At 39.1% G+C, this 26,224-nt stretch overlaps 1 protein-coding gene and 1 pseudogene across 3 annotated transcripts in view; both read right to left on the bottom strand.

Moving 5' to 3' along the window:
• The window catches only part of USP12 (ubiquitin specific peptidase 12), a 103,232-nt gene that overhangs the window by 13,612 nt on the left and 63,396 nt on the right, over window positions 1-26,224 (bottom strand). For 2 of the 3 annotated variants that reach the window (XM_021676222.2, XM_064373487.1), the window contains 3 exons: window positions 17,456-17,685; window positions 11,212-11,288; window positions 11,011-11,094 (listed from right to left, as the gene is read on the bottom strand). In XM_021676222.2, coding sequence (XP_021531897.1) covers window positions 11,011-11,094; window positions 11,212-11,288; window positions 17,456-17,685 — 391 coding nt within the window. Of the gene's footprint in view, window positions 1-11,010; window positions 11,095-11,211; window positions 11,289-17,455; window positions 17,686-23,539; window positions 23,732-26,224 lie in introns of those variants that run through there. The other variant, XM_012471082.2, reaches the window with a different exon arrangement.
• Window positions 23,270-23,386, bottom strand: LOC135273871 (5S ribosomal RNA; annotated as a pseudogene).

Genomic DNA, 26,224 nt, shown 5'->3' with positions numbered 1-26,224 from the left:
GATGGCTGCTGACTGATCGGGGTGGTGGTTGCTGAAGGTTGAGGTGGCTAAGGCAATTTCTTAAAATAAGACAAGAACGTCTGCCACATTGACTGGCTTTTCCTTTCACAGACTTCTCTGTAGCATGTGATTCTGTTTGATAGCATTTTATCCACAGTAGAACTTCTTTCCAAATTGAGTCAATCCTCTCAAACCCTGACACTGCCATCAACTAAGGTTATGTAATATTCTAAATACTTTGTTGTCGTTTCAACAATGTTCACAGCATGTCCACCAGGAATAGATTCCATCTCAACAAACCACATTCTTTGATCATCCATATGAAGAAACCTCTCATTCATTCAAGTTTGATCATGAGATTGCAGCAATTCAGTCTCCTCTTCAGGGTCTGCTAATTCTTGTTCTCTTGCTGTTTCCACCACATCTGCAGTGACTTCCTCCACTGAAGTTTGAACCCCTCAAAGTCATCAATGAGGGTTGGAATGAACTTCTTCCAAACTCCTGTTAATGCTGACATTCTGACCTTCTCCCATGAATCACAAATATTCTAATGGCATCTAGAATGATGAATCCTTTTCAGAAGGACTTCAATTCACTTTGCTCAGATCCATCAGAGAAATCTCAATCTATGGAAGCCAGAGACTTAAAAAATATTAAATAACAAGACTTGAAAGTCAAAATAACTCCTTGATCCATGGGCTGCAGAATGGATGTTATGTTAGCAGGCATGAAAACAATATTAATCTCCATCAGAGCTCTTGAGTGATCACATGTATTATCAGTGAGCAGTAATATTTTGAAAGAAATCTTTTTTTTTTTGAGTGGTAGGTCTCAACAGTGAGCTTAAATATTCAGTAAATCATGCTGTAAAGAGATGTGATGTCATTCAGGTTTTGTTTCTTTTCTACAGCACAGGCAGGGTAAATTCAGCATAATTCTTAGGGGCCCAAGGATTTTAGGAATGGCAAATGAACACTGGCTTCAACTTAAAGTCACCAGCTGCATTAACCGCTAACCAGAGAATCAGCCTGTCCTCTGAAGCTGGGCATTGACTTCTCTCTAGTTATGACAGTCCCAGACACCCTCTTTTTCCCATAGAAGACTGTTTCCTCTACACTGAAAATCTGTTGTTTAGGGTAGTCTCAACAACTACTTTAGCTAGACAATCTAGATAACTTACTGCAGCTTCTACATCAGCATTTGCTGCTTCACCTTGCACTTTTATCTTATGGAGATGGCTTCTTTGCTTAAACCTCATGAACCCAACTCTGCTAGCTTCAAAATTTTGTCCTGCAGCTTCCTCACCTCTCTCAGTCTTCCTAGAACTGAAGACAGTTAGGGACTTGTTTTGGATTATGTTTTGGCTTAAGGAAATGTTGTGGCTGTTTTGATCTTCTAACCAGGCCACTCAAACGTCTCCACATAGGCAATAATGCTGTTTTGCTTTCTTATCATTTGTGGGCTCACTGGAGTAGCTCTTTTAATTCCCTTCAAAAACTTTTTCTTGGCACTCACATCTTGGCTGTTTGGTGCAAGGAGCCTAGCTTTCAGCCTGTCTTGGCTTTCAACGTGCCCTATTCACTAAGTTTAATCATTTCTAGCTTTTCATTTAGAGTGAGAGACATGCAACTATTCCTTTACACTTGAACCCTTCAAAGCCATTGTAAGGTTATTAATTGGCCTAATTTCAATATTGTTGTGTCTCAGGGAATAAAGAGGCTCGAGAGAGAGGTGGGGGGACGTCAGATTGGTAGAGCAGTCAGAACACACAACACTGAAGTTCATCATCTTAAATGGGTGCAGTTCATGGTGCTCCCAAGACAATTACCATAGTAACATCAACGATAACTGATCACAGATCACCATAACAAATATAATAATGAAAAAGTTTGAAATAGTACAAGAATCACCAAAAATGTGAGAGACAGGAAATGTGCACATATCATGGGAAAAATAGCACTGATAGACTTGCTTAACACAGGGTGGTCGTGAACCTTCAATCTGTAAAAACCGCAGGATGTGCGAGGCGCTGTAAAATGAAATGCAATGTGCTGTTCTCTAAGACCTGAGCCCCAACCTCCCCCTCACCCACATGCCAATGCCCAGGCACAAAAAAAACAACACCTGAAACATCCATCCATCCTCTCTCATTACAATTCCCAGGGCAATCACTCTCCTCTCACCTATATGCTTTAACCTCCTGTGGGATAAATATATATGACCATTAGAGTGACATTTCCCAAACTGCTATCTTTCCTAAACTGTGCTATTTACAGAATTCAACAGACATGCTATATAAATGGAGTCTATGTGAAAGTAAATTCTGGAAAAGGCTGGATAAACTTAAGTTTATTTTATTTTGTGAGTCTTCAGAAGCATGAATATCTAAGATAAAATGTTATTATACAACAAATTCATTTGATCAGAAAAAACTAATTTTGTGGCACATCATTAACATTCCCAGAAATCATTCTTCAGTGCTCCAAGATGAATCTTTTTGGAAGATTTTTTTTTTTTTTGAGACAAAGTCTTGCTCTTGTCGACCAGGCTGGAGTGCAATGGCACGATCTTGGCTCACTGCAACCTCCGCCTCCCAGGTTCAAGCAATTCTCCTGCTTCAGCCTCCCAGGTAGCTGGGATTACAGGCGCCTGCCACCATGCCTGGCTAATTTTTGTAATTTTAGTAAAGACGAGGCTTCACTATGTGGGCCAGGCTGGTCTCAAACTCCTGACCTCAGGCAATCCGCCCACCTCAGCCTCCCAAAGAGCTGGGATTACAGGCATGAGTCACCGCACCTGGCCAAGAATTTATATATATAAAAGCAAACATGGATTTATGAGTGACAAACTTCAAGAGAGTGTGTGTGTGTGTGTATATATATATTTTTTTTTTCTTTTTGACATGGAGTCTTGCTCTGTCGCCAGGCTGGAGTGCAGTGGCGTAATCGCGGCTCACTGCAACCTCCGCCTCCTAGGTTCAAGCGATACTTCTGCCTCAGCCTCCCAAGTAGCTGGGACCATAGGTGCGTGCCATCACGCCTAATTTTTGTATTTGAGTAGAAACGGGGTTTCATCATGTTGGCCAGGATGGTCTCAATCTCTTGACCTCATGATCCGCCCGCCCCGACCTCCCAAAGTACTGTGATTCCAGGCGTGAGCCCCTGTGCCCAGCCTCAAGTGTATATTTTTATTGTAGTTAAAAAGATAATGAAATTTATAAGCTCAACCATTTGCATGTAAAGTACAGAAGAGTTATCTACATGAACATTATTGCATAGCAGATACTTTTTCATCTTCCCAAACTGAAACTCTTTACCCACTGAACAACCACCTCCCTGTAATCCCCTCCCACAACCCCTAGCAACAACCACTCCACTTTGTTTCTATAAGTTTAACTATTTTAGATACCACATATAAGTGGAATCATGCAGAAATGCCTTTTCTGACCAGCTTATTTCACTAAGCATAATGTCGTCAAAGTTCATCCATGCCATACATGACATAATTTTCTGCTTTTTTAAGGCCAAATAATACTCAACTGTATGTATATACTAGATTTTCTTTATCCATTCACCTGTCAATAGACATTTAGGTAGCTTTCACCTCGTGGCTATTGTGAAAATGCTTCAGTGAATATGGGTGTGCAAATAACTCTTCAAGATCCTGTTTTGAATTAGTTCAGACACATACCCAGAAGTGGGACTGCTGAATCATATGGAAATTCTCTATTTTTAATTTTCTGAGAACCTCCATACTATTTTCCATAGCAGCTGTACGACGTTCCTACCAATACTGCACAAGGGTTCTAACCCTAGTCAACACTTGTTATTTTGCTTTTTTGATAGTGGCCATTCTAATAGGTGCAAGGTGATAGATACACCATGTGATTTTGATTTGCATTTCTCTGATAATTAGTAATGTTAAGCATCTTTTCATATGTATGTTAACCATTTATAAATCTTTGCAGAAGTGTCTATTCTAGTCATTTGCCCATTTTAAATTGGATTATTGTTTTTGTTGAGTTGTAGGAGTTCTTTATGTATTTTGCATTTTAACCCCTTATCAGTTTACCAATATTTTCTACCATTCTATATGTTACCTTTTCACTCTTGTCGTTTCCTTTGCTTTGAAGAAGTTTTTAAGTTTGATGTAGTCCCATCTGTCTGTTCGTTTTTCTGGCCTATACCTCTGTAGTCACACCTAAGAAATCACTGCCCAATCCAATGTCATAAAGTTTTCTCCCTATGTTTTCTTACAAGAGTTTCAGCCGGGCACGGTGGCCTGACGCCTGTAATCCCAGCACTTTGGGAGGCCAAGGTGGGTATATCATGAGATCAAGAGATCAAAACCATCTGGCTGACATGGTGAAACTCCATCTCTACTAAAAACACAAAACTTAGCTAGGCATGGTGGCGAGGGCCTGTAGTCCCAGCTACTCGGGAGGTTGAGGCAGGAGAATTGCTTGAACCAAGGAGGTGGAGGTTACAGTGAGCCAAGATCACACCACTGCACTCCAGCCTGGCAACAGAGCAAGACTGTCTCAAAAAAAAATTCTATAGTTTCAGATCTTCCTTTTAGATCTTAAATCCATTTTAAGCTAATTTAGTGTAGGTGATGTAAGGTAAAGTTTCAACTTTATTCTTTTCTGTGTGGTTACTCAGTTTTCCCAAACCATTTGCTGATGACATTATCCTTCCTCCACTGTGTATTCTTAGCATCCTTATTGAAGATCAGTTGACAGTATATGTATGGTTTTACTTCTGGGCTATTTTGCTTTACTGGTCTATATGTCTTTAGGCCAGTACCATAACTGTTTTAATTACTGTAACTTTGTAATACATTTTGAAATCAGGAAGTGTGATGCCTCCAGCTTTGTTCTTCTCTCTCAAGAATGTTCAACTATTCAGGGTCTTTTGTGATTCTGTATGGGTCTTCGGGTGGTTTTTCTATTTCTGCAGAAAATGCCATAGGAATTTTGATAAGGACTGCACTGAATCTGTAGTTTGCTTTGGGCAGTATGGACATTTTAACAACATTATGTCTTCCACCCATAAATATATGATGCCTTTCTATTTATTTGTATCTTATTTAATTTCTTTCAGCAACATTTTATAATGTTCAATATACAAATCTTCTGCCATGTGAGTTTATTCCTAAGTATTTTATTGTTTCTAGAACTATTTTGTGTGTGTGTGGTGAAAATATATACATGTATTTAGAATTAGCCAGCTGGACTCAGTTTAGATGATCCCAGTTTTGTTGGCAACATCCAAAGCATCATAATCAGGAGGCAGTGGAAATACGCCTTCTTCTCTCCATCAGGCCGAATCAGGGTGCTGACCTTGGCCTCATCAATGTCACGGAGCTTCTTCATAGCCTGTTTGATCTGGTGTTTGTTGGCTTTAACATCCACAATGAACACAAGTGTGTTGTTGGCTTCTAGCTTCTTCATGGCGGACTCAGTGGTCAGGGGAAACTTGCTGATAGCACAGTGGTCAAACTTGTTTCTCCTGGGGATGCTCTTCCAGGATATTCTGGCTGCCTCCAGAGTCTCAGGGTCTTGGGCTGCCAGAAGGTGGGTGACATGGGGATCTTCTTTTTTTGTGTGTGTGGCTGTGGACACCTTACAACACTACCTTCTTGGCCTTTAAAGCTTTCACTTTGGCTTCGGCTTTAGGAGAGGCAGGAGCTTCTTTCTTTGCTTTCGGCGCCATCTTGTGAAAAGGGCTGTTTCTGATACTATTATAAATAAAATATTTTCTTTCTTTCTTTTTTTTGAGACAAAGTCTCGCTCTGTTTCTCAGGCTGAAGTGCAGTGGGGCCATCTCAGCTCACTGCAACCTGTGCCTCCCAGGTTCAAGTAATTCTCTTGCCTCAGCCTCCAGAGTAGCTGGGATTACAGGTGCACGCCACCACACCCAGCTAATTTTTGTATTTTCAGTAGACATGGGGTTTTATCATGTTGCCCAGGCTGGTCTTGAACTCATGACTTCGGGTGATGTGTCCACCTCAGCTTCTCAAAGTGCTGGGATTACAGGAGTGAGCCACCACATCTGGCTGTCAAATTGATTTTTTTTTTTTCAGTAAGAACTATAGTTTGTATACTCAACACAAGCTTATCCTATTATTCCGAGGCTGAAAACTATAAACTTTTAGAGCTTGTAGAGACCTTATAAGTGAACTTATCCAAGTAAAGATCAAAAATGCTAAATGAGGCCGGGTGCGGTGGCTCATGCCTGTAATCCCAGCACTTTGGGAGGCCGAGGCGGGCCGATCACAAGGTCAAGAGATCGAGACCATCCTGGCCAACATGGTGAAATCCTGTCTCTACTAAAAAATATAAAAATTAGGTGGGCGTGGTGGCACGCGCCTGTAGTCCCAGCTACTCAGGAGTCTGAGGCAGGAGAATTGCTTGAACCCGGGAGGCCAAAGTTGCAGTGAGCCGAGATTGTGCCACTGCACTCCAGCCTGGCACCTGGCAACAGAGTAAGACTCTGTCTCAAAAAAAAAAAAACTAAATGAATTGCTCAATATCACACCATAAATTATCAGAAAGGTTGATACTAGATCCTAATGAGAAATATGTAACTTCTGTAAAGTTGTCTTTCCAGGAATTTATGCATAATTTATCCTACAAAATGTCCAAAAAATATGTGGGGAATATGTGTATATACACACAAAACTGTTCATCAAAACACTGTTTATAACAGTGTAAAAAGTCTGGTAGATATATGGTACTTAGGTACATTCATACAAAAAAACAGTACTATGCAGCAGGTGTAGTGGCTGGCTCCTGTAATTCCAGCTACTCCAGAGGCTGAGGCAGAGCATTGCTTGAGACCAGAAGATCAAGGCAAGGCTAGGTAACATAGCAAGATCCTGTCTCTAAAAAATAAAAGTCAAGGCCACGCACGGTGGCTCACGCCTGTAATCTCAGCACTTTGGGAGGCCGAGGTGGGTGGATCACAAGGTCAGAAGTTGGAGACCAGCCTGACCAACATGGTGAAACCCCATCTCTACTAAAAATACAAAAATTAGCTAGGCATAGTGGCAGATGCCTGTAATCCCAGCTACTTGGGAGACTGAGGCAGGAGAATTGAGTGTACCCAGGAGGCAGAGGTTGCAGTGAGCCGAGATCACACCACTGCACTCCAGCCTGGGCAACAGAGCAAGACTCTGTTGTGAAAGTAAATAAATTAAAAAAAAAAAAAAATTTAATAAATTACTCAGTCATGGTGGCACACATCTGTAGTCCCAGCTACACAAGAGGCTGAGGTAGGAGGATCATTTAAGCCCAGGAGTCTGAAGCTACAGTGAGCTAAGATTGCACCACTGGACTCAGCCTGGGTGACAGAGAGAGAGGTCTTGTCTCTTTAAAAAAATATATATATATGTATATATGTGTGTGTATATATATGTGTGTGTGTGTGTGTGTGTGTGTGTATATATATATATGCACAGCACCTCCTAAGAATGATATAAAAATATTTCTTCATTGACGTGGTCATAATTTTTGAAGTGAAAAAAGTTTCAAACTCATATATAAAGTTTGATAACATTTTAGGGACTATGTGTGTATATAGATACACACTTTAAAAATCTAAGATATATACAAAAATGCTAACATTTTATAGCTTATAAAGTGATTCTTGATTTACACTTATCTGTATTTTCTAATTTATTTACAAAGAATATACATTCTTCATGTATTTTCTAATACATTAAAATATCATGTCTTTAAAACAAAGAGCTCAACTTTACAGACAATTCTCAATTACTCACATGTGATTACTTGTATAACCATCATTCTAGGGGAAGGGTGGCTTTTGCTCACAGATGGGCCTTCCTCCCTATAGTCAGTAAAGTCTGAAAGCTGTATTTCTCTTAGCTACATTTAATCCCTGACTCTTAACTTATCCAACAGTCTTAGGTACTTTCTTTTTTTTTAATTTTTTTTGAACAGAGTCTCACTGTCACCCAGGCTAGAGTGCAGTAGCACGATCTCTGCTCACTGCAACCTCCACCTCCTGGGTTCAAGCGATTCTCCTGCCTCTGCCTCCTCAGTAGCTGCGATTACAGGCATGTGACACCATGCCCAGCTTATTTTTGTATTTTTAGTAGAGACAAGGTTTCACCATATTGGCCAGGATGGTCTCGATCTCCTAACCTCGTGATTCACCCACCTTGGCCTCTCAAAGTGCTGGGATTACAGGCATGAACCACTGTGCCTGGCCGGTCTTAGGTACTTTCTACGGCGTTTTCAGGATGAATGCAATGCCTCAGCCCCTGTCCCTCTGATTAAACTTAACTGAGGTGCTCCCCATCATATGCACTAACGGACAGAAACAATGAGTAATCTGTTTTGATTCTGTGGTCCATCACCAAAAACACTTCCCTTCCTAGGAAATATGTCTGTGTCCAAAATGAAAATATAATCATTTAAAAATCTGAGCTCTTCCCCTCCCTTAATGAACAACTCAGTTCAACTATTTGATGGGGCCAAATAACACAGACATCTATACAGGCAGGAGATGGGGAAGGCCAAGCAGAGGGGAAAGACGTGTGGGGTGGGTGTGTGTGTATGCATACGTGGGATGTGTGTGTGTGTGTGTGTGTATGTGTGTGTGTGCGGGTTGTGTGTGTGTGTGTGCGTGTTTGGGTTTTGTGTGTGTGTATGTCTGCGTGTGTGGGATGTGTGTGTGGATGTGCGTATGCATGCATGTGCAGGTTGTGTGTGTGTGTATGCGTGCGTGTTTGGGTTGTGTGTGTGTGTGTGTGTGTGTATGTGTGCGTGCGCATGCAGGGAGCAGAGGAAGAGAGAATAAGCTGGGTTACCTAAAGGTGCACTGACTCAATAAGTAAATGTAGTGAGGATTAACAGCAACCAATTGTACTGCTGGAGAAAGGAATTACAAATATCATGGGGGTGCCTATAACAAGATATCACTGTGTATTCATGGTTTTCAAAACAGATAAAGAGATGGAGAAAAGAAATAAATGCAGATGTAAAAGTGTGTGTGTTATCTACAAATACTCATCTATCCTCTAGCTCTACTCACTAAGGGGGCTCGAGAATAAGGACATCCCAACAGCAATGAGCACAATGATACAAGGTCCTAGTTTTTCATACTCCCCTAAGAGAAATCAGGGCTCCTTGGAGAAATGGCTTGTTCCAGAGTAAGGGCAAAGAAAGACCAAAATGAGCCTGAATGGCTTGAGTCAGAAAGGAAAGAGGTACTGGAGAACGATGGGGCACGTCAAGAAGAGAGGAGCCAGTTTAGAGGAGCTCCCCTTGGCCAGACTGGGGATAATGTGAGCATGGAAGCAAGAATGCTAATGGATGACAATCCACTGAATAAAACGGGAAACTTTGGGTCCACTATAAGATTTTAAAAGTGAATAAATTGAAAGTTTAATAAAGAAAGGAATATTTATAATCTCAAAATACTTCTACACAAAATACTCCTAAATTACAATGAGGAAAAGTGAAGATAAACAGTGAAGAACTCTGGAAAACATCTGGGGAACATTCACTCAAATGTTCTGTAACAGCCAAGAACAATAATGGGAGGTTCAGAAAAGGATTCACAGGCCCTCAAACTATCCTTAGAAAGACCCACTTGCATGGATGGTCCTTGAATTTAGGACATGTTCCCACCATTCTCCAAATGATAAGAGTGTCTCGCTGTGACTAAATTGTTTGAACAAACAAGAGAGTTTATACCGAACTCTTGCTTTCTTCCTGGGAGTCTGGAATTTGGGGGCATGGTAGGCAGAGGGTACCTATGTGACCAGCCTCCAGTAAAAACCCAGGGTACTCAGTCTGTAATGAGCTTCCTGTATTGCCACAAAATCAATGTGGGAAGAATTAAGTGTCCTGTGTGGCTCCACTGAGGCAGTGACTCCTGGGTGCTTGCTGGCTTTCCCTTTGCTGACGGTGTTTTGTATCCTGTCCTTGTAATAAATCTTAGCTGTGAGCACGCCTGGATGTTGAGCACTGTGAGTCCTTCTAAGAAATCACCTGTCCCAGGAATGGTCTTGGGGATACTCCAACATATGGCACAAATCAAGTCACACATAACAGGACATGATGAGAAAAATACTGTAAGATTCCTGTTCAAGATACATAACCTGAATCTAATCACAGGAAAACATGAGACAAACTCCAATGAGGGACATTTTGCAAAATAACTAATTTATGATTTTCAAGAGTCAGCATCATTAATGTCAAGAAAGGACTGAGAAACTGTTCCAAAATGAAAATGACTAAAGAGACTGAACACTAAATGTAATGTGTAATTGTGGACAGAATCCTTCTTCTATAAAGGACATTACCAGGACATCCTGTGATACCAAAATAAGATTTGCAGTAACAGTAGCATGTCAGTGTTACTTTCTTGATTTGGATGGATGTGGGCACATAGAAAAACGTCCCTGTGGCTGGGAAATACCTACTAAAGTGCTGGGGATCATGAGGTACATATCAGTAACTTACTTTCAAATGGTTTAGGGTAAAAAAACTTTCTTGGTACTATTCATGCAACTTTTCTCTGAGTTTGAGATTGTTTCGAAGTAAGAAGTTAACGATGATGATGATGTTTATTATTCCATTTCTTGATACCAAACCACTCTTACAGTAACACGCTAAGAGAACATACAAGATCCTATGTAGGAAAAGCAGAAACGGGGGTGTGGGGACGGGAAGTGGGGAGTACTTTTTCCCTCAACCCTCTTAACCAAGAAAAAAGTTTACATCAGGAAAGCCTCAAAGCCAAATATTTTAACTGTACTGGTTTATGATGATTAAATAATCTCTAGACATAGAAAATCACTTGAGTGTACAGAGATTTGTCAAAAGAAACATCAAGTAGAATATCATTTACCAGGTAATACTTAATAAACAGTAACTGTCAGTGACAAAATTAAGAATTTTTACTCAATGTAAATTTTCCTAGATTGTTTTTCTAAGCCCATCTACAACATCTATTGCAAAATAAAGCACTAAATTACCGTTTGTGTGCTTCCTGTTTGCTGCGACACTCTTCACAGTAATACTTGTATTCACTGCATAGAGTTTCCGTGTTGCTGAAACCCCTGTGAGAAATTAAAAATAAATTTATTTTGTAGATACCAGGAAAGCATGTACCCATTAAAAAATATTACAGACTAAAAATAATTATTAAATTTCAAATTAAATAATTCTACATGTACCTTAAGCAGTGAGTAATTGATGTATTTTGTTCCACATCAACAGAAAGGTCTAAAAAATCTTCATCTTTGCTGCTTATCTGTAAAAATAGTGAATTTTCTTTGATTTTTTTCAACTACTAGTAAACCACAGTTCCCAATTAACAGAGTTAAATGCATTCTATTATAAGTAGTAAGTAAACAATTATTTTCCCTCAAGTTCAAAAGAAAACTACTTAATTGGATTATTTAAAAGGACATTGAACAAATAACCCGTACCAGATGTATAAGTAAAACACCAAAGCACACTTTTGACTGACTGTCTCATTGGCAAAGGTTAGTATGATGTGAGATTTCATGACTTTCCAAAATCTTTGTGTTACTTTAAAGCATGAAACAAACTGTACCATAGGCACTGATTCTTAAAAAAACATAAGCCAAGACTGAATGAAAATGCTTCAAACGGGACATATCTGTATTGTTTTATCATTAAAAAAAAGTTAACCCAAAATGTTAAATTACATTCTTCATTTATGACTGACTTTCTCTTAAAAACTTAATATAAAGTTTTGTTTGATTTATGGGTAAATAATTTTATGAAGTTATCACTTGCTCATGTGAATTGGAATAGGACAGAATTTTAGACATAAATTTTCTTAGCTATTTCTTTCAATAAGTCCATCCTGAAGGTACATGTGCAACAGGAGATACGTCTGGCTCAGCTCCCTGTGCCTCTCATCCATCCAGTTAAGCAAATGCTTTCCCCTTTTTTTTGGTTTTATGATACGGAGTCTCACTCTTGTCGCCCAGGCTGGAGTGCAGTGCCGTGATCTCGGCTCACTGCAAACCCCACCTCCTGGGTTAAAGCGATTCTCCTGCCTCAGCCTCCTGAATAGCTAGGAATACTGGCATGAACCACCATGTCGAGCAAATTTTTGTATTTTTAGTAGAGAAGGGGTTTCCATGTTGATCAAGCTGGTCTCAAATTCCTGACCTCGTGATCTGCCCGCCTCAGCTTCCCAAAGTGCTGGGATTACAAGCATGAGCCACTGCGCCTGGCTACTTTCCCATTTTATATTGCATCAAAGTCATAAGCTCAGTAAGTTGTCAGAGATCATGTGGCCGTACATATTATGTATTTATGCAAATATAAGTAAACTAGGGTACTGTCCATAGCCTACTTTATAGATAGTTGAAGGGAGTTCCAATGGTGATTCTGACTTTCCTTGATTTCCGTAGGACCTAAACCCCTTCTCTAAGATGCCATTCCACTGTACGATGGAAGATATAGCAACACTACAAGATAACTGACCTGAGTCTCAAAAAAGTCCAGTGAAAAAGAAGGGGGAACACACACAACTCAGAGAGAAAAAAAGAGAACACAATAGGTTTAAGGAAAACACATCAATTTTATAGAAAATTAGGTAGGGTGTCAAGAGATAGTATGGCAGAGGTAGGCTAAAGCCAGATCAGGCAGGAGTTTACATGTAAGCTATAAGACAGTCTAGTGTCTCTCAAAATCAATTTTGTATTCCTCAAAATAAAGTCCTCAGACACTGCCCTGGGGGTCTTCATTTGAAATGTTCACTTTTATGATCGTGTGAAAACCTAGACACATGATGCTCTAGATCACCTGGGTGCAAGAGTTACTACATTTATATCTGCAGTTGAGTTGGTGCCAAGGGGTCACCAAGCAAGGCAGTATTTCACTTTTCAAAGTGGTTGTGAAGATATCTGGATGCTACTGGACTAATACGTCCCAATGTCATGTCATGTATAATATGGGGAGATCCCAGTCTAAATCTCAGGGAAGAAGTCTAGGCTGGAGATCAGGACTTGAGACTCATCAGCACATGTAATAATAAAATGGAACATGATCCTCCCAATGCAGAGTGAGAAGCAACTGACAATGAAACCCTGGGGAACACTCATATTTAAAGAATGGAAAAAGAGAAGCCAAGGAATGAGACTGAGAAGGGACCCTCATAGAGAACACCAGAAAAGGGTATTATAGACACCAGCTTCCAACCACCTGAGACATGACCAACTGCATTTCTAAAATACAAGCATGAGCTCCTCTAGGAAGCCCATCTCTCACCTGCCCAAATCCTTCTCACTCCCACCTGGATTAGGTCTACCATTCTCTGTCTGGCATGGTGTCCTGTGCATATACATACAATAACACACTGTACTGGAATCGCCTGAACACTGGCTCGCCAGTCTTCATTACCTATGAGTATCTTGAGATCAGAGGCTTATGTCTTATTCATCTTCTACCTTCTTTTACCCAGTATAACTGGTGCTTAGCACCCCCAAAAATGAATACTTAAATATAAATCTAACAAAACATGCATAGCACTGATAAGAGAAACAACTGCTAAACTCCAATTTAAGATATCAAGGAAGCAGTAAATAAGGGGAAACAGTGCATGTACTTGCATAAGAAGACTCAATTTGTCAAGACATCATTTTGTTCCACCTTGATCTATAGGTTCAGCAAAATCCTTATCAAAATCCCAGCAAGTGGCCGGGCGCAGTGGCTCAAGCCTGTAATCCCAGCACTTTGGGAGGCTGAGGCGGGTGGATCACGAGGTCAAGAGATCGAGACCATCCTGGTCAACATGGTGAAACCCCGTCTCTACTAACACAAAAAATTAGCTGGGCATGGTGGCGCGTGCCTGTAATCCCAGCTACTCAGGAGGCTGAGGCAGGAGAATTGCCTGAACCCAGGAGGCGGAGGTTGCGGTGAGCCGAGATCGCGCCATTGCACTCCAGCCTGGGTAACGAGCGAAACTCCGTCTCGAAGAAAAAAAAAAAAAAAAAAAACCCAGCAAGTTATTTTGTGAATATTGATAAACTTGATTCTGAAGTTTACATGGAGAGGCAAAAGACCCAGAATAGCCAACAAAATATTGAAGGAGAAGAACAAAGTCAGAGGACTGACACTACCTGACTTTAAGATTTACTCTAAAGCTACAGTAATCAAGACAGTGTGGTAGTGGGGAAAGAACAGATACACAGACCAACAGGATAGAAGAGAGTGCCTAGAAAAACACTTATACAAATAGAGTCAACTCATATTTGACAAAGGAGCAAAGGCAATTCAATGGACAAAGAATCGTCTTTTCAACAAATGATGCTGGAGCAGCTGGACATCCACATGCAAAAAAATTAATTCAGAACAAACTTTATAATATCTTATACAGAAATTAACTCAAAAAAGATCATAGACCTAAATATAAAATGAAAAACTATATAATTCCTAGAAGGTAACATAGCAGAAATTCTAAGAAACATTTAGTTTATTGATGACTTTTTAGATGCAACACCAAAAGTACAATGCATGAAAGAAAAAGCTGAATTTTATTAAAATTAAAAACTAATACTTAAAAAACTAAAAACTTCTCTGCTGGCTGGGCGCAGTGGCTCACACCTGTAATCCCGGCACTTTGGGAGGTCAAGACAGGAGAATCACCTGAGGTCAGGAGTTCGAGACCAGCCTGACCAACATGGAAAAACCCTCTCTCTACTAAAAATACAAAATTACCCAGGTGTGGTGGTACATGCCTGTAATCCCAGCTACTTGGGAGGCTGAGGCAAGAGAATCGCTTGAACCCAGGAGGCAGAGATTGCAGTAAGCTGAGAATGTGCCACTGCACTCCAGCCAGGGCAACAAGAGTGAAACTCCATCTCAAAAAAACCACAAAAAACAAAAAACAACCTCTGCTCTGCCAAAAACAGTGTTAAAAGAACGAAAAACAAGTTACAGATTTGGATAAAATATAAAAGACCTACCTGATAAAGAACTAGTATCCAAAATTATACCCAAAAAAAGCCACTTAAAATTCAGCAATACTCAAAGAAAACAAACAGTCTGATTAAAAAAATGGACAAAAGATCTGGACACATCACTAAAGATATATATATATATGGATGATAAATAACCAGACAAAAAGATGATCAACATCATATGTCATTAGAGACTTGCAAATTAACATGAGATACCACTACACACTTCTTAGAATCACCAAAATCCAAAACACTGACAACACCAAATGTCAGCAAGGATGTGGAGAAACAAGAACTCTCGCTCACTGCTGGTTAGAAGGAAAAATGGTACAGCCACTGTGGAAGACAGAATGGTGGCTTCTTACAAAACTAAATATACTCTTACCAACCAATCCAGTAATCATGCTCCTTGATATTTACACAAAGTAAAAACTCACATCCACACAAAAACCTGCACACAAATGTTTATAGCAGCTTTACTCACAATTGGCAAAACTTGGAAGCAACCAAGACGTCCTTTAGTAAGTGAATGAATTTTAAAAACTGCAGCACATCCATACATTAGAATGTTATTCAGTCAAAAATAAAGGAAATGAGGTACCAAGCCATAAAAGACATGGAGGAACCTTAAATGCATTTGCTAAGTGGAAGAAGCCAATTCAAACAGGCTGCATACTATATGATTTCAACTACACAATATTCTGGAAAAGGCAAAACTATGGAGGCTTTATAGGACTCTTAGCTTTCTTGCTTACAGACCCTCTTTTCCAATGTTATTAAACCCTAGCAGTGAAACTTTCATAGTAAAGATGAGATCATAAATGCATGCTAAATCTTGGGCAAGATTTTGATGAGGAGGGAGGTATTTGTATCTCCCCCCTAGACTGCCTAATAACTGCAAAGAGATTAAAAAAAAAAAGTCATCATGAAGTGGAGACACTGGCCCAGCACAGTGGATCATGCCTGTAATCCCAACACTTTGGAAGGCTGAGGTAGGTGGGTTGCTTGAGGCCAGGAGTTCAAGCCTCAGTAACACAGCAAGACCCTGTCTCTACAAAAAATTTAAAAACTAGCTAGGGGTGATGGCATGCACTGTAGTCCTAGTTACTCAGAAGGCTAAGGCAAGAGGAAAACTTCAGCCAAGGAGTTTGAGGCTATAATGATCTATGACAGTGTCACTGCACTGAAGCCTAAGCAACAGAGCAAGCACCTGTGTCCAAATTAAATCAAGTGGAGGAAACACCACCACCTTGACTGGGTGATCAAAAATTAATTTCACTGGCTGGGCGCGGTGGCTCACGCCTGTAATCCTAGCACTTTGGGAGGCCGAGGTGGGTTGATCACCTGAGGTCCGGAGTTCAAGACCAGCCTGGCCATCATGGTGAAACCCCATTGTAAAAAAAAGAAAAAAAAAAATTAATTTCACCAACGAGAGGCAGATGGATACTGTGTGCCTACAGATGTGATACCCCGAGAAGAACACAACATGAACGATGAATTATTCTAGCCGTGAATGCATAACCTGCATCTAATCAGGAAGAAACGTCAGAGAAACTAAATATGAGAACATCTGTTTTTAAAAAGGTGGGGGAGGCATATTCTTAAAAAATGTAACTGTTATAACAACAAAAAAAAGACTATGGAAATGTTTCAGGTTAAAGAAGGCTAAAGAAACAAGTAAATGCAATGTCCACCTCTAAATTGGATTCTGTACTGAACGGGGAAAATGCTATAAAGAATATTACTGGCCAGGCACAATGGCTCACACCTGTAATCCCAGCAGTTTGAGAGGCCAAGGTGGAAAGATTGCTTGAGCCCAGGCATTCAAGACCAGGCTGAGCAACACAGTAAGACCCTTGTCTCTAAAAAAATAAAAATTTAAAAATTAGCTGGGTGTGGTGGCACATGCTGGTGGTCCCCGCTACTCATAAGGCTGAGATGGGAGGATTGCTTGAGCCCAGGAAGTAGAGGCTACAGTGAGCTGAGATTAGCCACTGCATTCCAGCCTGAATGTAAAAATTTTCCAGCTTCATCCTTACAAAGTATCCAGCAAATGAAATATTTTCCCCTCGTTGAGGGTACACTATATGCTTTCGCTTTCATTCCAACAATGGACACTGAAGGTAATCGTAGAAAAAGGAAAAACAAATTAATATGCCTCCCTGATCTGTATAATCCTATGAAATTATGTCCTAAAACGTAATTTCCACAACATGGTTCTATGGCCTCCTAAACTGAAAGAAAATCAAACAGTTCAATCTACAGTAAGTATCTTTCTATCACCTCAGGTATTCATTGTCAATAAGCAATATTACATTAAGAGTACAGACAGATTCCTTTCAACTAAAAAATATATCTTTAAGTCCTATATCTAAGAATTACAACTTTCAAGTTCATCTTCCATCCTCTCTTTCACAAAGAATAACCTTTAATGTAATGATTCAATTTTTTTCTACACAAAATTGTATGATATACTTACAGTTTCACAAGTAAGACATCTGGTTTCATTAGTTAATGTTCCCTGAAAAATCTCATGAACCCACGTTGGGTCTGGTGTGCTGTTATTATTTTCATTATCAATATTACCATTAGGTAAGCGACCATTTTGTTTTTCCTGCTTTCTCTCTTCTTGTAAAATATCAGCAATTGTGTTTAGTAGGTAATTTAAGAATTCATGGGCATCTTGTTGCATGTAGTTGTCAAAAAGCTCTAAAAATAAAAACATAATATTAGAGAATGATTTCAGAATATATAACTTTATGAAAAACCAATTTATAAAAGAATATCTAGTATTGGATCAGAACTAAAATATAAATGCACAATGTTTTCACAAGGTGTAAAAAATAACTTTCACATCTAAAACTTTTATCTAAATTTGGGGAAAATAAATGTAAAATTAATTAAAATCTTGTATAAAAATACTACTAACTGATCCATGAGAAAAGGGCAAAATCTATCCTCATACATCAGCATAACAGATACTGAGAATTTAAGAAGAAATTGCTTATTAGCTTATCTAACCTATTGTTCCACAAATATTTCAACATGGCAAGCTTTAAAGAAGAAGTTGGACAACCATTTGCCAATGCCAAGCCAACTGCTTAAGAACCACAAAGTTTATCAAAAATAAATTGCTGAACCATATATCCCAGAGATTCTGATTTAGTTGGCAAGGGGTGAGGCCAGAATGTGGGGCTTTCCAAAGCTCCTCCAACTAACTCTGATGTAGAGTCAGGTTAAGAATCATGTTATCAAGAATTATGTATGTAATCTAGATAATTTCAAGTCCCTTCCAAATGTGAGATTTTATAATTCCATGAAATGTTCTCTGCAGTTATACAAATGAGTAGATATAATGGAAATATTGGTGGTGCTAACCTCAAGTGCTTTACCCTGTGCTTGGCAATGTACAACTCTACCACAGAACAGTAAGGACTTTAGAGACAGCATCTCATTTGATCCTCAACAACCATGTAATATTGTTATTAACTTTATTTTTAAACATGGAAATGGGACCAGAGAGGGTAAAGTCACACTGCCAAGAAATGGCAGATCCAGGATTCAAACTGGGCAGCCTGACTCCACCATGCCACACACAAAGTAATACCCAGTGTGAGCCCACACAAAAGAACATACATGAATTATTCAATGAAATGCATTGAGAAAAATAACCTATTTAGGAAATTTTATTTTTAGATACTCAATGTACATTTAATAAATTCCAGAAAGATTTTACATTTTAAAAATGAATGCATACAAATTTAGAAAAAAATTCAGGGAAAGTCTAAGATAAAAGCAATTAACAATTACATTTTAGAAGAGATACAGATATAAAATTAAGTTCTGTGTGTGTATTAGAAATCTTTTAAAAGGTTAAAAAAAAGTGAAACCTGAAAATTATTAACATTATAACATAAAAGAAAAATCTCATATAAAAAAACCCAAAGTGGGCAATGGACTTGCAATCAACAATTTATAAGAAAAGAAAACAATCAAAAAGCTAAGAAACATGAGAAAATGTCCAATACCATGGGAAGAAAAAAAAAAACAGGCCAGGTGCAGTGGCTCATGCCTGTATTCCCAGCACTTTGGGAAGCCGAGGCAGGTGGATCACCTGAAGTAAAGAGTTGGAGACCAGCCTGGCCATGATGGTGAAACCTTGTCTCTACTAAATACAAAAATTTCGCCGGATGTGGTAGTGCATGCCTGTAATCCTAGCTACTTGGGAGACTGAGGCAGGAGAATCACTTGAACCCGGGAGGTGGAGGTTGCAGTGAGCCAAGATGGCGCCACTGCACTCCAGTCTGGGCAACAAGACCAAAACTCCATCTCAAAAAAAAAAAACCCCGAATACCATCTTTCTTTGCAAAGTTATTGTAAAAATAGAAAGGGAACGAGTGAAGCTATTTATGGGGGGGCACAGCTGCTAGAGCAAGGCTGTCTGGGTGGTGCTATGGTTCTTCCTCTAACTGTATGCATGGCATAGGCAACTTATTCAACCTCCCTGTACCATAGTTCCTCATCTGAAAAATGGGGCTCAGAGCAGTACCTACACCTTACAAGGCTGGTAGGAAAATCAAAAGTGCTCAGAACACAACAATAGGTTTTGTATTCTGTTCAACAGCAACCACAATAATATTGGCAATATTACCACAGGCTGAGTATCCTTTATCCAAAACGCTTGGGACCAGCACTGTTTGGGACTTTAGACTGCTTCAGATTTGGGAATATTTGTATACACATAATGAGATATTTTGGGGGTGGGACTCAAGTCTAAACACGAAATTTGTTTCATATACACCTTGTAGCCTGGAGATGACTTTATATTTTTAAATATTTAGTACAAGAAACTAAATTTGTATACACTGAACTATCAGAAAGTAAAGATGTTACTAACTCAGCCACACAGTGGCATCATGCAGCTCAAAAAGTTTCAGATTTTTAGATTAGGGATGCTCAACCTATGTTATTGTTGTTGCTACTGAACAGAATACAGAACACATCAAAGACTGAATACATAAAAATTAAGAACTTCTGTATGGCAAAGTCAACATAAATGAAGACAAGTGACACATAAGGAGAATTATTTGCATGCTAATGTCTAGACTATGTAAAGGATTAATATACAGAATTTTTTTTAAAAAAACCTTTACAAAACAAGAAAAGAAAAAACCAATTTAAAAAACTGGCAAAGGAAAATAACAGACAATTCACAGTAGAAATACAAATGCCTAAGTAATACATGACAAGTGACTGGGAAATAAAAATTAAAACAATGACAAAATATCATTTTGCCCATCACTTTGGCAAAATAAAAATTGACTTAGTGTCCATCCAGTGTTAGCTTGAGTTTGGAGAAATGGACATTCTCAACCATTGCTGTTGGGGGTATAAACTGTTACGGCATGTTGTAAAGGCAATTTTGGTAACACATTTAAAATAATGCAACCTAGTTCTCCCAGGTAGCGATGCCAGGTAAGTATCTGTGCATGTACTGAAACAAGCATAAATCTGGCTGTTTATTTATAACAGCAGAAGTCTGAAAATATCCTCAATGTTTATCAACAGGAGAATGATTTATTTAAATTGTGCTATAATTTTGTTAGGGAATGCTGGGCAACGGTTAAAAGGGAAGCAGCTCCATATGAATTAACATGGCAAAACTTCCAAGACAGGAAGCAAAACAAGGATGCTGAACACGTGTGGATCCCACCCATGAAAAACAACCAGCTGGGAGCAGTGGCTCACATCTGTAATCCCAGCACTTCGGGAGTCTGAGGCAGGCAGACCACTTGAGGTCAGGAGTTCGAGACCAGACTGGCCAACATGGTGAAACCCCATCTCTACTAAAAATACAAAAATTAGCCAGGCATGGTGGCAGGCACCTATAATCCCAGCTACTTGGGAGCCTGAGGCACAAGAATCACTTGAGCCCGGGAGGTGGAGGTTGCAGTGAGCCGAGATCGCGCCACTGTACTCCAGCCTGGGCGACAGAGTATGACTCTGTCTCAAAAAAAGAAAAAAGAAACAACCACTGTAAGTCCCCATAAATGTAACTCTGGCTTCCTATTTGGACATATATATTTAAATGCATAGAAAAGGTTTGGTAGGATCAGCTTATTTCAAAGGAAGATGAGACTGAGGAGCTGGGGAGAAAGCATAGCACTCAGGGAAACTTCTAGGTTTGTTTGGTACTGAAATTAGAAGAATGTATGTATGTATTATTGTATAGAACTTTCCATACAAAAACTCTACTGCCTTGCTCCCTATCACTGCCTGTTACACATTCTCTTATTTTTTAAGAGATGGGGATCTCACTATGTTGCCCAGGCTGATCTCCAACTCCTAGGCGCAAGCAATCTGCCTGCCTGTTGCATATTATTCATATCCAATTACTTCCCAAGCCCTTTCAATTTTTAAAGTTCATTTCCTGCGTATGTCTAGTCTGTTCCATTTCCATTTAAATCTACTTAGTTCATATCAGCTCCCTTCACTTAACCCACTAAGTCTACTAAGTCTCCTTTCCTTCAGTTTCACACTGCAAATAGACAAGCTTAATTCAGAGACCCTGAATCTCTCCCTAAGAATTTTTCCTGACATCTCTTGAATTATATGGTAAAATTCACAATACATTTTTCATGTTCATCCTTTAGTTATTTTCACATATCCAAATCCATTCCACAAATTTGGGTCTCAAATCAAACACAATAATATTAAGAATGCAACTGAAGCCACTTCGTTTCTCTGCTATAAGTTTAGCCTGAGGGACCCATTAGCCTTTAGCAAACTCTCTATGTTATATTTAAGAACAAGAAAAGTCATGAGTTCTAAGAGTTCAGTATTAGTCTACGTGTACTTAACAACTAACTGATCTTGAATTTGGTACACTGTGTGGTTTTTTTGTCCACAAGAGACAGTAGATCTAAAGCACTGCAACCCCATTCCTTTCTCCCTGCTCAGAGCACAAGTCTCTGCAGCCTCCCCCAACACTGAGACAGCTTGCAACTCAAAAACCTCAGCAGTCCACTCCATTCCTCTGAGGCCGGGCCAAGTCATGCATAGAACCTCACACGGCTCCGCCTGCTGGAAAAGTCTAGACCACAGCTGAGCTAACTGAAGTAAATTATCTAACCTTGCCCCTCAATGCAATAATCCGCCATCCCTGAAAATAATAAACACTTCACCTCTCAACCACAATCTCCTATCCTCTACTACTCTCATTTGCTTATTGCACCTTATATTTCCTTTCTTGTCCTTGGGATTTTCTTTGTTGCTCCTTCAAGATCCTGCATTCTGTTTTCCCCCATCTTATCAACCTTCGGCATTTTCTAGTTCCCTGCTGCTACTTGCTCTCAACCACAAAAGTGCCCAAGATCTGGCCATACTAGACCCTCAACCTTCCTCTCTCTAAGGCCATCTCCCAGCCTCCTCCTCACCCACTGATGGCTTGATTCACAGTTTCTCTCTCCACTATGCCTCCTGCACCAACCCTGACACCTCAGTGTCTAGGCAGCTGCCTGACGTGTATGCACCTCAATCCCTTACAATTCAAGAACCTTTGTCTCTCACTCATCCACCCATTTCCGGGTCACGAATCTGGAACTCCCCACCGCAAACAGATCCACTATGTCAAGGAGTGGAAAATAATTATGCTAAAGTTGAGTTGAGGGGCTTAAGAAAAGTAGAAACCAATTGGAAAAGTCCTAGAGGAATCTAAAAAGGATAACCAGAGAGGACTAGTAAAAAAATTTTACAGGCACTGCTGAAGACCTAGTTAAGGTTGGAGATGATTAAGTCACCACAGTGGCTACCTACATACTGGCTTGATGCCACAATCTGAAGTGGTCTAATTTTTCCCTGTGGGAAAAATAAATCATTTTAGCATATACATGTTTTTCAAAATAATTACTTTCTAAGCAAAAATGTGCAAATGTTTTTGCTTTTTAAAAATTTACATCATTTTTTTGGATGCTCTTTTAACACAGAGCAATGATTTCATATTCACAAAAATACCTCAACTGACTTGCATGCTCTGGAAATAAGATGCAAAGTAAACAAAAAAAAATCTTTAAACTTTTGTTGAAATATTTCTAAAATTATTTATTGTCCATTTTCCAGAATATATTAAATATGCCAGAATCTTGCTGCACCTGAAAGCAGCCACTATAGTTTTAAAAACAATAACCAGGACTGCATAAACAGCAAAATAACACTGATGAGTGACCTCAGGACAATCCCTGTGAACTGTATTATATTTATTTTTTATTATTATTATTTTTTAATTTTTATTTATTTTTTATAGCACAGTATTCCCAGGTGGTCTCCCATCCAAGTACTAACTAGGACCAACCCTGCTTAGCTTCTGAGATCAGACAAGATCGGGCGCTTTCAGGGTGGTATGGCCATAGACTATATTTAGTTTTTAAAACCCTGGTTTTCTTATGATTTGCTTTCTTCTTTGCTAAGTAGCATAATGGGAAAGGTAGACTTCAAACTTGCTTTGGAAATTAAACAATTTCATTCATTCATTCACTCATTCAATAAATATTGAGTAAGCACCTACTATGTGCCAGGAACTGGATTATGTGCTGGGAATACAATGGTGAGCAAAAACAAATGGGTTCCCTCCGTCATGGAACTGACAGTCTAGTGGGAGAGACAGACAATTTCATTATTAAATAAATGTATGATTATAAACTACTATCGTCCTGATATAGCTGCAACATTAATGCAAAAAAAAAGGAAAAACAAAATCACTGCTTAAAAATAGGTTATGTTCTCCTCATAATTCAGAAATAGCTATAGCTCTCATTATACAAAATACCATTTATGCTCGTTTGGAGAAAAATAATTGTTTGAAATGAATATAAGAAATCATTTACTCAAATATATTTAATAGGTATTATTTGTGGACAACTAAAATGTCCTCACTTGAGGGAGACCAAGACTTAAATATACGTTTTTTGTATCTCTCCACGGCACATGAAACACTGCTATGTCCATGCAGGTTCCTTAAGAACAAGGACCCTATCTATCTCATTCCCTGCTGTATCTCCAGGACTAACAATAGTGCCTGCCACATAATTAGATGTACTTCCCATTTTTTAATGAATGAATGAATGGATGGATGGACAATAGGGATTGAAACGGCTAAGATGATGACAGACTTGCCCCCAGACAATAACTTAAATGATTGACACTGCTAAGATTCAGTGAATCAGAGCACACAGCTACAGATGCCAGCTGATATGACCCTCAGGTCCACCTTAAATGACCTCAAACAGTCCAGCTGAGGGTCAACTCTAACTAACACAATCAGATCACCAACCTATGTTGTATTTCTTCAAAAATAGTAGACCACTCAGAGGCAGTACCTGCACACCTGTAAAGAGATGACTCCATTTCCTACCTGGGTACTGCAAGAGTCTCCAGGCTGATCTCCTGCCTCAACTCTCATGCTGCCTGTGCCCACTCGGCAGCCAGAGAGTCTTCTCATGCAAATCAGAACATATCGTCCACCTACTCAGAACCCTCTCATGGCTTTCCAAATAAAACCCAAGCTTTAGGCCCCGGCTCTCCTCTCTGACTTTATCTTCATCTTATTCCACTCTTGCCATGCTAATTTGCTTGCCCTCCCTCAAGTACTCAGGCAACCTGCACTTTCTCCTTACTGATGGTAACATTTTTGCCTCAGATCTTCAAATGATGTATTTTTCTCTTCAAATTTCTGATCCAACCACTGACATATGAACTATCAACTCCCTCATCCTCTGTCCCCTTTCTCAGTCTTCTTTTTATCGTGGCAGTGACACATTACATCACACAACTGATGGCTGTCTGCTACCTCATGAGGGTGTCAGGTACTGGAAGGCGTATTTCTGTATCATCAGTTCCTAGACAGTGTCTGGCACACACAAAGAAATATATCTGTCATAATTAGTCTACTCAAACACTCAGCTAGCATCCACCCCATCATCAGGCAGCATGCATGGAGCCAGTGTTGCTGTACTCTATGTAGGAGCACTATGCAACAGTCCTTTTATGCTATGATTAGGTAACATGAGTTAAAATTGTAAAAACAAAAATTCATTAATAAATAGAAATTAAAATCAGTTCTTTCCAGGGACATCAAAAAGATTAGTAACATAAAGCAATGGTGATTAAAACAATATTGGGCTAATATCTATGGAGAATTAAAGTTTTTAACATAGTATAGAAGGAAATTAATTTAGTAAGAACCAGCTAACAGTGAAAGTTTGTGGAAATACTGAAATGAGTAACATACTTTCCAAAGATTTAAAACAATCAAAATCTGAGAAGGAAAGATAGGCAATGAATAATATATTAAATCCTCTCTGATCTGTATACTCTTCTCTACACAATTCTCAAGGGAAAATTCAAAAGCCAAAAACATATTTCAAAACATATTTGCAAATGTCAGCAACATCAAATAATAAAAATGCTTTTCTATTAAAAAAATGGCTTTTCTATTAGGCATTATTTCTGAAGTTTAGAAAAATGAAGCAAAACTTATGAGAAGATGGGCTTGGAATAAATATTTATTCTGGACTCAGTCTCTTTCAAAGAAGTATTTAAGAACTCTATTGTGTTACCAATTCAATTTGCCTAAATTAAAAAAAAAAATCGAAAACCATGAAACTGTTAAAAAAAATAATAAATAATAATAAGGGCAGGAACAGTGCTCATGCCTATAATCCAACACTTTGAGAGGCTGAGACAGGAGGATCATTTGAGGCCAGGAGTTCAAGACCAGCCTGGGCAACAATAATGAGACCTGATCTCTACCAAAAAAAATAAATAAATAAAAGAGAGAGAGAGAGAAAAGAAAAAAAAAAAAAAAAGCCCATCTGGAAAAAACAGCAAACACTGTAAAAATGCCCCAGGTTTGACAAGCAAACATATAAAGTCTTAAGTACATAACTGTATTTTACCTCTGTTAAGCATGAGAGTCAACCTAACTAAAAATAAATAAATAAATAAATAAATCATTGTATACTTAAAGAACACACGTGGTAGGTTAATAAAGCCAAGAGAAATGTACTATTAAATGAAAAGGGAATAATGTATGCTCTGCATGAGCTGCATACTTCTGAACTTTTTCTTTGAAGAGACAGGGTCTCGCTCTGTTTCCCAAGCTGGAGAGTGGTGCAATCAGGACTCACCGCAGCTTCGACCTCCTGAGCTCAAGCGATCTTCCTGCCTCAGCCTTCCAAGAAGCTGGGACTAT

This window comes from Aotus nancymaae, unplaced genomic scaffold (assembly GCF_030222135.1).
Source record: "Aotus nancymaae isolate 86718 unplaced genomic scaffold, 86718_ANA_hifiasm-v0.15.2.pri h1tg000009l, whole genome shotgun sequence".
In the NCBI taxonomy this organism is placed as follows: domain Eukaryota; kingdom Metazoa; phylum Chordata; class Mammalia; order Primates; family Aotidae; genus Aotus; species Aotus nancymaae.
The sequence above is the reverse complement of the archived record's forward strand: the minus strand, read 5'-3'. Positions and strand labels throughout refer to the sequence as shown.